General features: G+C 37.4%; 1 protein-coding gene across 3 annotated transcripts in view; it reads left to right on the top strand.

Annotated features, from left to right (window-relative positions):
• The first annotated feature begins 3,455 nt into the window (after positions 1–3,455).
• The window catches only part of LOC126336424 (oocyte zinc finger protein XlCOF15-like), a 31,374-nt gene continuing 19,890 nt past the window's right edge, over positions 3,456–14,939 (top strand). For 2 of the 3 annotated variants that reach the window (XM_050000117.1, XM_050000116.1), the window contains exons 1-2: positions 3,456–3,583; positions 8,611–8,660. In XM_050000117.1, coding sequence (XP_049856074.1) covers positions 3,527–3,583; positions 8,611–8,660 — 107 coding nt within the window. In that variant the 5' untranslated portion in view covers positions 3,456–3,526. The remainder of the gene's footprint in view (positions 3,584–8,610; positions 8,661–14,939) is intronic. The other variant, XM_050000118.1, reaches the window with a different exon arrangement.

The raw sequence follows: 14,939 nt of genomic DNA, 5'->3' as shown, positions 1-14,939 counted from the left end.
GTGAAACTAACGAGTTAAAATTTAAAATTGTTGGGTGAGAATCGAAACGAAGCCCCACAATGGTGGCAATACTAACTGGTCATTACTAGTAGCTTCTGGCAACGCAACCTAGGTTTGTTGTTATGGCACTTGAGTGTTGCCTCACTCTCTGTTTCTGTATCGTAACGTGGTCCTTCCTATTCTTATAATTTAGAATTGTGTTATTCTCAAGGTAACTAAGCATCAGTGTTGCAAACTTAGGGGTTTTCGCCCTAAATTTAGGGCGAATCAGCTGAGGGAATAATTTAGAGGCGTAAGTGCTTCAGGAGGAAATGTAGGGGTATGGGTTCACATCTCAGTATGTCAGGCAGAAATAACTGCCTTTTTTTTTATTAATCACTAAACTGTGGCTTATTAGAAATTAGCTTTTTCTGCAATGTACTTTCAGAATGAATTCATGAAATCATTGCTCTACATCCAGAGTTTTAAAGGAAGGTTTATTGTTAAAAATAAATAATAATTACTGATCTTTGTGTGTTTAACGCATGATATAAAGGGATTGTTATTCATAATTAGTAATTCCCTCCCTAACTGCTTTTTAGATTGGTTGAAATGGCTCATCTGGTCAAGAACGTAGAGCCTTTTGCAGATGTTTGTATTCTACACCTAAAACTGTTAAGTCATACAAAAAGTAATAGAACAAAGAGAAATGGAAAATGGAAAAATGGCAATATCATGCCAAAATATAAAGCTTCTGAAAATCAATAACAATATTAAAGGGCCAAAATTAAGAGCTGCTTTTTATGTTGCCCAACATTCCTCCAGTAATATTGTAAATCATCAAAGCAAACAGGTGCCAATGTTAGGACTCTCCACTGCTTTCCAGGGTCTAAAACTGCATCGCCCTAAATGTACTATGATAATTAAAAATTTAATCAAGCCTCATGTTCAGTCCTAGTAATAGGAAATTATCTGTATTCTTTCATTATTGGTGAAAGCACAGATGTAACGACTTAAAAGAATCTTTGTATTTTGCTTAAGCATCTTTCTCCAGGCCACGAGTGGCCTATCAGGACCATCCGACCGCCGTGTCATCCTCAAGTGAGGATGTGGATAGGAGAGACATGTGGTCAGCACATTGCTCTTCCAGTCGTTATGGTGGTTTGCTTGACCGGAGCCGCTAGTATTCGGTCGAGTAGTTTCTCAATTGGCATCACGGGGCTGAGTGCACCCTGAAAAATGGCAACAGTGCATGACAGCCCATATGGTCAACCATCCAAGTGCTAGCCACGACCGTCAGTGCTTAACTCCGGCGATCTGACAGGAACCAGCGTATCCACTGTGCCAAGGTCACTGCCCCATTATAACTATATTTTATTGCATTCTGCAATTAGCTACTTGTGATAAACCATTTACAACATTCTTAGTTCACTCGCACCATCCACTCCAATTCCCATCAAATTTTTCAATTTAAAATAAGTGGAAAATTTAACAGGAATTGGAGTAGATGGTGTAAGTGAAATGAGGGGAGTCTACAGCTATGCAACTGCTCTTCTGAAAGAAACCGTTCATGATGTAATTAATGTGTAGTGCGTTAGTTACTCTCTTCATCTTTGTGCAGAAAAGGATGCAGCTGACTTCCCATGACAATTGGGATATTTTGTCAACGAAACATACAGTTGGTTTTCCTACAGTCCTAAGACATTGGACTAGTACAAACAGTTGTATAAAACTGTGAATGATAATTGCAATCCAACGAAAAATTCGGGAACTCCCAGTGGGGCGAATTGAGGTTCTTATTTTATCTTCTTAAAAGCAACGATAAACGCTACATTTCTGAACAATTTTACAAGATAATGGATTGCTTAGCATACAAAATCCTATTAATGTTTCTCAGATATGAATTAAAATACATATGCACAATTAATATGCTAGTTCAAAGTGAGAGCATATAGGATGAGGAAGTCTTGAAAGACATCTCTGTTTGTTGTTACCACTGTTAGAAAAATTAAAGGATGACAAACTCACAAATTTTCATGTTGCAACAAGTTCTTAAGGCAGAAAAGCATTCCAATATCCATAAGAGGCAAGTTGTTTCTACTAGAATGTCATAGGGGGTTTCAAAAGCGATTGCTAAAAAATGTGGCAGTTTTGTAAGATGTAATTAGACTTCACCCTTCCACTGCACCTTCCCAGCTGATACCAGATACTCATCCATTTGTCTCCAGCTTTAGAAGAACAAATATAACTGATAAAACAGATGACATTTCATAATGGAACGCCCTGCCAAATAAACAGTGGGAAAACATTTTATATGCTGTAGATTCTGGACAGAGGGTTTGTAAGATCAACTGGCAATGCCCGATTTTGGAACATTACCAGCTTTGTAGCTGGGTTACTAACACTGCCCATATGAAATGTTACAGTTGAATGTACATTTTCAATATTTTTCTCATAAAAAATAAACTCGGAAATAGATTCTGCAAATTGTTAGTAAATACTTTGCCAACTACCTAGGATAATTTAAAATGGTAAAACATATTCTGTCCTGAACCGTCCTAAAAAATTCAGAATAAGTTCAACATATCCATGTATGACCACAAACAGAATTACGGTATACAAAGAAGAAGTAGTTCTGCAAGACCTCGGAGACTTCTAGAGACTACCAACTTCCTTTGTGAGCTAAGTAAAGAGAAAATGCTAAGTAAGAAGTTTAAAATATTAAATCGCTGTTGAATGAATAATGCATGACCGGATTTTGCTACGTACTCTTGGAATAGTGCAAGCAATATTCTAAAGCACCTCAGATTTCTCGGAAAGAATGCAGCCACTCAGTTCTCTTGATATGTTCAGCACAGTCTAATATATTATAATTCTTTACTGAAATTTACGCACAACTAATGTCGTTATCAGAGTATCGCTTGTTAGAGCTCTAACATGTACATACTCTTAGAGAGCTAATGAGATAGAAATTGCGCTTTGGATGCTATCAGGTATTATTCCATGTCGTCGGAGCGAATGTATGTTCTACTCAATTGCGTTAAATTCCATACTTCCCGCAGAAAAAGCACGACGGTTTAATACTGGGAACTTCAAAATTTGCGAGTGGAATTTTGCTTCTTCTATTTGATGTTTATCTAAAACACAACTCAAACATTGTGGAAGATGGTAATAAACATTGTAAATTGCTTAAGAGAGAACGTAGTGCGCCTGCAAGTCCTTTGAAAAGATTTAAACGCTGAGGCAGAAAGTGTCTTTTTCTGAAAGAACTGCGGTTCACAGTTCCGCCATATAAAATATAACAAGTTATTTAAATGGTTCAGAACATATCTCCCCCCCACACACATACACACAAACAAATAGAAATTTAGTATTATAGGCATTTAGTTTGAAAAACTATTTATGGGATTTTATTTCGTATATAGGGTAAATTGTGTTTCAAACTTGGCAGCACTGCTACACACTGTTGTGAATTTAGACAGTAGACTCTTTAGAGTTAATATAAACAAGTATGCGGGAAGGCATGCAGAATTGAGAACAGGCAAATATGAAGAAAAAACGACATTGTGAGCCTGTTAACCATGAAAAGTCGCATTTTTCAGAGGTAGACAGAAATTTGTACTGTCAGTGTATTATAGATGCTATTTCCGCATATATCTTCGTTTTATCCTTTTCAGTCAACGAATCCTACTGTCATAAACTACAACTAATTGATGTAGTTCAATCTCTGAATATGCAGTTTTTGGTTAATACAGCTGCTGTTATTAAGTTACTATGTGTAATTCTCGTAGTATTTTTACGTATATACACATTATTCATCTCGGTACTCGGGAGTGTTCTCAGTTACCACACACCGTTTTTCATAATCTACACGTCCATAAAGAAAAGTAAATGAAATATAGAGTGAATATTGGCAATGGCGGTTTTCTGAAAATAGAATAGATAGCAAATGCAAGAGTTCCCACGTCGTAGTGACCTGTTTTATTATAGGCCTATGGAGTGAAGTATGCAAACAGCGAAGCAAGACGATTAGTCTAGCCCAAAAGGCATTTTCGTTGCTTCGCAAATTCACTGCCAAGTACTCCCCTTCCAACCTAATCCAGACGTAGAAAACACACACACACGTAAATCAATACAATGCTGTGGACTGCAAATATCTACATTAATACAAAGTTACATGTACAACTAGTACATTTTAATAAACAAATAAGTGCCATAAATTGTTTATTAATTTAAAATTGTAAAGTTCTGTTTCATTCTGATAGGTATTCATTTACAGAGTAGAAACTATGGTCCATCAGTATTGACTTCAGCTATTTTTTTTACAAGCTGTCTTACCAACTTGATGTTAGGAAGGCGGTAATACAATTGTGTGCCTCTATGAAGAACACTCTTCCAGTAGGCTGATGTTCTGGCATATGACACATGAATGTTATTGCCATTTATTGTTTTGTAATTGTGCACAGAGCTGTTCAGCTGATAGGCATTGGATTTTCTTAAATATTCTCTTACAAAGACTATTGTTTCAAATATGTATAGAAATGGTAGGTTCAGTATCTTTAAAGTAGGAAAAAGAGAGCCACATGATCCTTGCCTCTTTATGCTGCAGATGACTCTGATAGCTTGTTTCTAGGTTTTGAAAACAGATTAACTAAAAGGTGCATTCCCCCAAAATAATATTCCATATCAGATTGCTGACTGGAAATGTGCATGATATGCCTGTATTACTATTTCTCTCTTACAGCTTGTGCTTAGTTTCCATAGCATGTAACAGATTGATGATAGCTTGATTGTAAGAGCTTTAATGTGTGTGTTCCACTTGAGATCACTAGGCAGATATATTCGTAGGAACTTAACATCATCGACTACGCCAATTTTACAATTTTGTTGTTTATTTTCCATTCATGTTAATTTTGTTGCTTATTGTGGGATATATGAAAGTTCATGGCCACTGTTTTACCAGTGTTAATTATAAGTTTATTTTTTTCAAACCAATGTGTTAGTTCGAGCGATGATGCTTCTGTAGTTAATTGAAGCTCTTTTTGGTCTGACCCTGTCATCAAAATACTGGTAGCATCTGCAAATAAGGTTTTCTGTTTTGCATGGACAGTGTCATTCAGGTCATCAATATACAAAAGAAAGAGGATAGGGCCTAATGTTGATCTGTGTGGCCCACCATATTTGATGGTAGTTTTATCTAATGTGTATGTTGTTGTTCTTGAAATGTTTTCAATTATTGTGTCTTGTTTGAGAACAACTTTTTGTTGCTGGCTAGTAAGATATGATCTAATCCATTCATTTGGATTAACTCTAATTCCCTTTCTTTTCAACTTACGTAGTAGGATATCATGATCTAAAATGTCAAATGCTTTGGATAGGTCCAAGAATATTCCAGTAGCTATTTCCTTTTCATCTACAGCTTTTAGAATGGAGTGCATATATTCACAAGACTGCTGTGGTTGTGGATCTAGATTATCTGAAGCCATGCTGATGATTTGACAGCAATGAGTTTTTGTTAACAAACTCTAGCAACCTATTATAAAAGAGCTCCTCAAAGATCTTTGAGAAGCCACTAAGCTGTAATTGTTAACATTGTCTGTGGCTCCCTTTTTGTGCAAAGGGCTTACTTTTGCAATCTTTAGAACATTTGGAAAGGTACGTGTGGAAAAGGAGTGTTTAACAATATGCTTCAGAGGTTCTACAATATATCTTGTTTGGTTTATAATGCAATCTGGAATCTCATAAAAACCACATGAAAGTTTATGTAATGAGATCACTGACAGTATGAGCTCACTCTGTATGACCTGCTGGAGAAACATAGACCCCCATGGGAGGTTTACAGTTCTCAATGTAGTGCATATTAGTATTCTGAAAGTTGCTTTGGCTAAGATCATTTGCAGCTTTGCCAAAGTACTCATTGAAGATATTATCTACAGAGGTAATATCAGATATTGTTTGTTTTCCAGCTTTAAGTTAATATTTTTTGCCAAGCTGGTTTTGTGTGTGTTTCAGATCTGATGATGATCCATGCTGCCTGTGTTTTGTTTTCTTATTTGCTTATATATTCATCGTTTCCCCTTTTCTTTGCCTCTTTAATAACTTTGTGGTAGATCTTACTATATTCTTTGATATAATTTTGCATTTCTAATGATATATTATTTTATTTCTTATACGAATGTAGAAATATTTTCCTTGCACTAGAGATTTTTATGCCCTTAGTAATCCAACTTTTGTTTCTGGTTGGTTTTAATTTGCATTGTTTTAGTGGGAAGACCATGTCAAATTAGTAATTATATGATCCATGAAAGTTATCAAACATTCTATTTACATGTGTTTCAGTGAAAACTTCATCCCATGGTTCTTGGCTTAATATGTTGCAAAAGTTTGCTATATTGCCGTCACTGAAATCCGTGCACTCAGTTATTTTAATGGGAGATATTTTCTCTGAACATAATTCCAGTGATAACAACACAGTCTCATTATCACTGTATCCCATCTTAACTGCTTCACTAATATATGGAGAGAAGGTTTCTTGAATAAAAATTTAGTCTGGTGCAGTTTTAATATGCCTAGTGATTATTGTTGGTGTATTTACTGTGGGGATTATGTTTAAACTCTTTGTCATATATAGTAATTCATCTTTGTAGTTTCAGGGTTTCGAAAAGTCTATGTTGAAGTCTCCACAAATTATTTTCTTTTTCTTCGCTTATGCAATATTTAACACCATATACGCAGGAATTCTTCTGTCAGCATCAGCGTATCTGTATATAGTTGTAATAACTAGTTGAATGTGAGTAAGTTCAATAGCTGCCGTTACAAAGACTGTTTCTTTATTCAGTTCAGGATATGTCTAGATTGCTTTATACCTTAAATTCTGCTTTGCAAAGATAGCTATCCCTCCAAGTTTATAATAAGACCTGCAAAATGAAATGACTAGGGAAAAACCAGGGATCTCTTGTGTTTCTATTTGCAGTTCGTCTAGCCAGTATTCTGTTAGGCAGATAACATCAACATTTAGGTTGGAACACAGTATTATTTCTAGTTCTTGCAATTTGTTACTCAGAGACTGAACATTATGATACATTATATGAAATGGCAAAAGGTGTGATTTAATTTGCTTACTGTAGCTACTGATTTTAGTCATTTCTGATTAACCACTCACGTCACATAAAGTTCTGACCCTGTTTATCTTGTGTTACTCTTCTTTGCTCTGTTTTCTATGGGGGGGGGGGGGGGGTGTAAGGAAATGGAACATAAACCAAAAAAAGGTGACTAGACTGAATTGTTGGTTGCAGTTTACTATTGTTTTCAACATGGTTGCAAGTGTCTTCTGTATGGCTGGCTTTCTACACTGTATTTTCTTAATCTTTCTTAGTGGAGCTATTCTAATTTAAGATTGTATGACATAAAATGCAGACACACAAATCACAGGTGGAACTATGAGTGCAGGAACTTGGCGACAGGTGGAGGATAGTTGCTCAGCCTATAGTAACAATAAAATATACAATTAAGGTATCATGCTTTTAGTGATGTCAACATAAATATGTTTTGTTCTGCATTTTGAAATTAATTAATCTGTGCAAATGAAAACTAAATTTACCTTATTTTCTTAAGCCACTCAATACCACTATCTGATTACAAACTCATAGATTTGATAAAGAATAGTGAAAATAGAAATGAACTGGGCATCAAATGTATACTTCAGAAAATAAAGTACAGAGAGAAATGACATAAACACATTCCGATGAATGAATAGCCTACCAAAATTAATATACAGATATTCTCCTCGAGGGAAGAGAAATGTTGGGTATCCCAAGACAAGGTAGAAAATTTGGGATAGGCAATGGTGCCTGAACCAGAACTGACTATGATTATGGTCTTATCGTGACCCAGTCTCCAATAGCAACAGCTTTTCCTTCTTTTTGTTGGAGGTCAGGCCTAGACATATGGATTTAATTGTAAAAGTATACACTATAGACCTGCTGTTAGATATTTATCACTTAGAAATGTATTATGTGGTATGTTTTACTGAGACTGTTGCAATATCTAGTCTCCAGCAAGATTAGACACAATCCATATTTGCATCTTTCCATGAGAAAAGTGAAGGTTTTGTTACACCCGTAATACTTTATTTCCATTGTTTACTGGCAGATTAACATAGCTCACATCAACCCTTTTCTGTATTTAGTGCCATATTCCATTCTGTTTTTTATTTTCATGTTAATACTTTGGTGTAAATTGTACAAATGTTATGTCTGTAACCATGCATGGTTCATTTGTGTCTTGCCCTCTCTGGTTGGAATTCAGATTTTACAGCACGCTGGAATTTCATTTTGTATCAGAGAATCCCTCATTATATATTTTGATACTAAAAATTTTGGAGAAATCTTACTGAGGTGTTGACCTAATTAATCACTCTCTCTCTCTCTCTCTCTCTCTCTCTCTCTCTCTCTCTCTCTCTCTCTCTGCACACAACTTTCACCATTCTACATACTTTTAGGATACTTGTGTTTTGTGTATTTTTTTGTGCCCATGTAATAACTATATTTGTAGTTATATTTCCATGATTTATTGGTTGTGGTATTGTTATTAAAAATGTCCCATATTGATACCTCCTTTTCTCCTTCTCAGAAGCTTGCAAGGAAAAGGAAGAGGACTTCAAATGATATCACACTGCGGAGGTATAGTATAAGTATCTGATTCTCTCTCTCTCTCTCTCTCTCTCTCTCTCTCTCTCTCTCTCTCTCTCTCTCTGACACACACACACACACACACACACACACACACACACACACACACACACACACATTCACATTCTCTTAACAAAGCCTTGTCAAGGTCTCATCACATAATAATTCTTAATTTGATTGTGTTTATTATGCTGTAATAATTCTGAAATAACTGAACAGTATGAAAATAATGTTCTTTTGGAGTTCATATTTCCTTGATTATTAAAATAAAATTGAACATAGTCTGCAAGGTGTGCCACAAGATGGCTAAAGGGAGGAGCACCTTTGTGTGAATGACCGTCACTGCTGCTTACTTGACTACTCTTACTGCAAGTAGGGCTGTTGGTTTATACATTGATAGTACATTTTTCAGCACTTATGCAGTTTAGGGGGTACATGCGCTAAGCACGAGAAAAGTACCTATTTTTGAATGAATCACGTATTTCTGAAGATATAAGCATATATATGCACGGGATGCCAAAAAAATTTTTGTTTCAAAAATTGTGTGTTACAGTTACCCTCAAAAAATTCTTTTTATCAAAAATAATGTAGGCTCTATTGCATATGTATGCACAAAATTTCAAAAACGTTTTTTTGTGTGAAAAAGATGGAATTAATAACAAAATTTTCTCAAAAAATCATATTTGTTTATTTTGCACAGATATTCAATAAAGCTCGCATCACAGATTAGATAAAAACAGCTACCTCAAGTTAATTTGCAGCATTAGGATAGATTTTTCGAACATGCTTAATGAAATTGTGGAATGGATTTTCCCCAAAATGGTGACGCCAGAGAAATTCCGCCAGATAGTTATTCAGCATAGCATGGTGAGTTCCGAAATGCCTTTTATTTGTTTTCTTTAGCTTTTTGCCAGACTGACTCCACGTGATTTGTGGTTTGCTTTTGTAAAGGGATCGACAAAATAAAGCGAATGATTAACAGTCAGATGATTGTAGCCCAAGTTACCTACGGTGTTGTAAGCTTGCCACAAATCAGAAACTACTGTGGTTCCAGGCAAAACATATTGTTGCAAAATTGGCAGCAAATGGGTAGCATCACGTCATGGCACAGCAACCATAAAGCTTTGCTTTGTCTCAATGTAATAACCACCAAAGACCAATTGCTCCCGCACTGTATGATCTTGAAAATAAGTACTTTTTTGGTGTTCTGTGCATATATATGCTTATACCTTCAGAAATATGTGTTTTCTTAAAAAATAGGTGCTTTTCTTGTGATCAGTGCGTGTACGCCCTAAACTGCATAAGTGCCCATTTTTTCTGTTATTGTGTCTTGATGCTGAATTCTTCATACAAACTTTCTTCATTGCAGTCAACAATATAAGACACTTGTCACTGTGAACTACAAAAAAAACTTAACCATCTCTTCAACTGACTGTTTTGCAAAAATAAACATTTGTAGTTGTTCCCTGAGTCCAAGATACACTTTTTACTGGGTACCTGCCACCCTAAAAATCACGGAATGACAGAGAAAATTTGCATTGATGATGGCTATGCCTGACTTTTATTGTCTGTTTCTAAATTGCTAAATTGCGCTCTCTCTCTCTCTCTCTCTCTCTCTCTCTCTCTCTCTCTCTCTCTCTCTCTCACACACGCGAGACAGATTCACACACACACACACACACACACACACACACACACACACATTCTACATGGCATGCCATGGCCACAAAAGTGTGCGTATGGGTGTCTATACGTTTTGTGTGTGTGTATGTACTATTGCTAGAAAAGAACTCTTGCTTGAGAGCTAGTGTGAATGCTATTCCTTTGCTCTGTCCATTGATCACCAAAGGTGAATGGTTGCCTTTCCCTTGCTTTAGGTATTGCTCCAACCAGGAATTTACATTAATTTTTTGTTGCGCGTGAGTTAAAGCATCCAGTCGAACTTTTGTGTGTTGAATTATGCTACTGGTTTCTGAGTGAACTGGAATCAGGATTTTTGGACCATAAGTTTACACTCTTTCAGATGAAGTCTGTTTCAGCCTGTCAGTATATGTGAACTCTCAGAACATGCACCACTATACATTAGAAAAGCCCATCAGTACAGGGTGAGGCAGAAAGGACAGACGTTTTCAGAACAGCTATTATTCAGGCTCATGCAGTCGGAGTGGGGGGGAGTAATGTGGTAACGTGATCGGTAGCTCCTGCCATTTTGTTTAGTCAAGGTCACGGAGCCGTGGACTGTGCAACATCGTGTGCTTAGCTACAATAGTTTTGTGTGCGATAGTGAATCTATTGTTGCAGTGCAGGGTGAGTCTCATCGCCATTTCAGTCTTGCTAGACATGATAGTGTTCCTACTCATAATACCATTTTACGTTTGGTAGAATCATTTCGAACACGAGGAACAATTATGAACAAAAAACTACCATGAGCTCCTTGCTCAGTTCAGACCCAAGAAAATGTGGAAAGAGAAGCAGATACCTTAGGGGTTGCGAAGCAACTCGAATCGCTTGATACGGGTAAGTCTTCAGGTCCAGATTGTATACCGATTAGGTTCCTTTCAGATTACGCTGATACTATAGCTCGCTACTTAGCACTCGTATACAACCGCTCGCTCACCGATAGATCTGTACCTACAGATTGGAAAATTGCACACCAGTGTTCAAGAAGGGTAGTAGGAGTAATCCATTTAACTACAGACCTATATCATTGACGTCGGTTTGCAGTAGGGTTTTGGAGCATATACTGTATTCAAATATTATGAATCACCTCGAAGGGAACGATCTATTGACACGTAATCAGCATGGCTTCAGAAAACATCGCTCTTGTGCAACGCAGCTAGCTCTATATTCGCACGAAGTAATGGCCGCTATCGACAGGGGATCTCAAGTTGATTCCGTATTTCTAGATTTCCGGAAAGCTTTTGACACCGTTCCTCACAAGCGACTTCTAATCAAGCTGCGGAGCTATGGGGTATCGTCTCAGTTGTGCGACTGGATTCGTGATTTCCTGTTGCAAAGCGATTTAGAAAAGATTGCTGTATGGTGTGTCAGGTGGCAGTTGACGCTAAATAACGAAAAGTGTGAGATGATCCACATGAGTTCCAAAAGAAATCCGTTGGAATTCGATTACTCGATAAATAGTACAATTCTCAAGGCTGTCAATTCAACTAAGTACCTGGCTGTTAAAATTACGAACAACTTCAGTTGGAAAGACTACATATTGTGGGGAAGGCGAGCCAAAGGTTGTGTTTCATTGTCAGGACACTTAGAAGATGCAACAAGTCCACTAAAGAGACAGCTTACACTACACTCGTTCGTCCTCTGTTAGAATATTGCTGCGCGGTGTGTGATCCTTACCAGGTGGGATTGACGGAGGACATCGAGAGGGTGCAAAGAAGGGCAGCTCGTTTTGTATTATCGCGTTATAGGGGAGAGAGTGTGGCAGATATGATACACGAGTTGGGATGGAAGTCATTACAGCATAGACGTTTTTCGTCGCGGCGAGACCTTTTTACGAAATTTCAGTCACCAACTTTCTCTTCCGAATGCGAAAATATTTTGTTGAGCCCAACCTACATAGGTAGGAATGATCATCAAAATAAAATAAGAGAAATCAGAGCTCGAACAGAAAGGTTTAGGTGTTCGTTTTTCCCGCTCGCTGTTCGGGAGTGGAATAGTAGAGAGATAGTATGATTGTGGTTCGATGAACCCTCTGCCAAGCATTTAAATGTGAATTGCAGAGTAGTCATGTAGATGTAGATGTAGATGTAGACGAGTTCATCAAGCGATACTCCATAGTGGCGGTCAATGTGCTAGAAGACACTCAGCTGTCCTGCACCTCAGTAATCGCTCGGTAAGGCATATTTTGCATACTAACCTAAAATTCCGTCCGTAAAAAATGGCCATTGTGCAAAAATTAAACCCAAGAGATTATGAATAGCAGCTAAACTTTGCCCGAGAAATGGATGCCATATTTGAGTAAAATGACAACATTATTTTGCTTATGAGTGATGAAGCATGGAATGGTAAATCAGCAGAACTGTCATTATTGGGCCAGTTAAAACCCAAAACTACTGCATGAAAAATCTATTACATAGCCCCAAGGTGACGGTTTGGTGTGCTGTAACAGGTACAGATGTTATTGGTCCATACTTTTTCCAAGATGAGAACGGGAACACTGTAACCGTAACCTCTGAAAGATATAGAGAGACGATCACCGAATTCTTTCTACCTGAATTAAGAAGAAAATATATTCCTATCTGGGGAGTGTGGTTTCAGCAGGATGGAGCTACAGCTCACATGGCAGGATTGACTATGGAAGCAATTAAGACTGTTTTTCATGGTAGAGTTTTTCCCCAGTTCAGGGACATTCATTGGCCTCCTCGTTCCTCGGACTTATCCATGAGTGACTACTTTTTATGGGATTACCTCAAATCGTGTGTACGTGCATAAATCGCGTACACTTGAAGAATGGAAGGAAGCTGTTTATGTGTAAATGGTCCAAATAGACAGAGGCATGTTGCAGAGAGTTGAAGCCAACTTACAAGCGCCTTCAGAAGTGCAAACCTGAAAACGGCCATCACCTGGGAGATGTTGTTTTCAAGCATTAATTTTGTTAAATACCTGCATTATTTGAATGTTATTCTGTAATTAAAAAAAAATTTGAAGCAATCCTAACAATATATTGTTCATTTGAAAACTGTTCATCCTTTATGCCTCACCCTGTATTTAGCTAATTCATGGCATAATCTGAAGATCAGTGTTTGCTGCCCATGTCGGGTGTCTGCATTGTAAAATTATTCTTTCAGCACACCTTTAATGCCAACTGATATGTCCAGAAACAGATTAATCCATATGTGGATCAACTCGTCAGGGGGCTCATGGCTCTTGTGAATTTGTATGTGGTGAGTGTGGGGTCTCAAAATATTGCAGTACCTCCTTTCTTTCCTATGCTGCAATTTCTCGTTCCTTGTCTTCTTTCTCTTACTCTCTTTCTCATGGTGGCAATCTTTGGTGTCGATTAATTTTCTTTACATTGTGTTTTTCTGAAATAAGTTTTGGTCCCCTTTTGGGTTTGGCCTAGATTTTCTTACTTTTTTTGTGTACTATGAACCGAATGGGGAAGAATACCTTAAAGAGCACATAGTGCAGGCAGTGTTAAAGATCGTCTGACACTACACTCTTCCACATGCTTCAAAGCCAATGTGGTAACCAATTCAATGTGATGGGGTTATTACGCACCCTTTCAGTTGAGACCCCTCACAATGCAGTGATCACATTGCTGATGTCTGAACTACTAGCTACTCATGCATGCCAAGGAGTTGATACTTACCTTCCTGTGGCATCAGGATGTGACCATAATGCCAGGTGGGCTTTGCCGTGGCTAGGTGGCGCCCGTGAGAGCCCTTGATGAGAGTAGATAGTGTCGGGGCAGATGTTTTACACATAAAATATATCAAATTATAGCAAAATAGTGTCCGTTTTTATTTAACCATCTCATTAGACAGTTATAGACATTATAGTGCAGGTGCCTGTAACCATATTGCTTTTCTCTACCCTGTGTACTCCATGAGAGGAGGGACAAGCTAGACATCTGGGAGCAAAACAATTTATCCCGTATTTTATGTGTACTCAAACTGGCAGGTATACCTCTGCAGTGACAGACCATTATTTTCTGTGGAACAAACTGATTCAGTGATTACTTCCTCACAATGGTAGCAAACACTGCATCTCGTGATAAACTGTCAAGTACAGGTGCATTGTATTGATGTGAGGAAACACTGCATGTACCAGAAGCAGACAGTAGTTTCAAAAATACAATCCCTAAGAAGATTCCATAATTCATCAGATTATGTCAGAGTATTAGAATCCTGTACCAACTTAATATGATTTACCCTTAGCTGTCTTTGTAATAAATCAATGACACATGGCATATTGCTTTGCAGACTTTGATATGTGTAGAAACATCCATCTAGAAAATTAGAGATAGACAAACTGTCTCTAGTTACAAGCCTAGTTCACTTCTTCCAATCTTTTTGAAAGGGTTTAAGAAAATAACTTATGGAAGAATTGTGTCTCTTTTAACTGATCAGAACTTCTCACTGCATCTCAATTTGGTTTTTGTAAAGGATTCTCCACAGAGGAAGCCATTAAAAAACCTCACAAATACAGTTCTTGCACAGCTAAACAAGGAAAATTATTCTGTTGATTTATTGAAGAAGTGGAAAATCCAGGATATTATGAAAAGGAAAGTTGCTACTCATTGTGTAG

This window comes from Schistocerca gregaria, chromosome 2 (genome assembly GCF_023897955.1).
Source record: "Schistocerca gregaria isolate iqSchGreg1 chromosome 2, iqSchGreg1.2, whole genome shotgun sequence".
NCBI classification, from domain to species: domain Eukaryota; kingdom Metazoa; phylum Arthropoda; class Insecta; order Orthoptera; family Acrididae; genus Schistocerca; species Schistocerca gregaria.
This window is presented reverse-complemented; position numbering and strand designations above follow the sequence as displayed.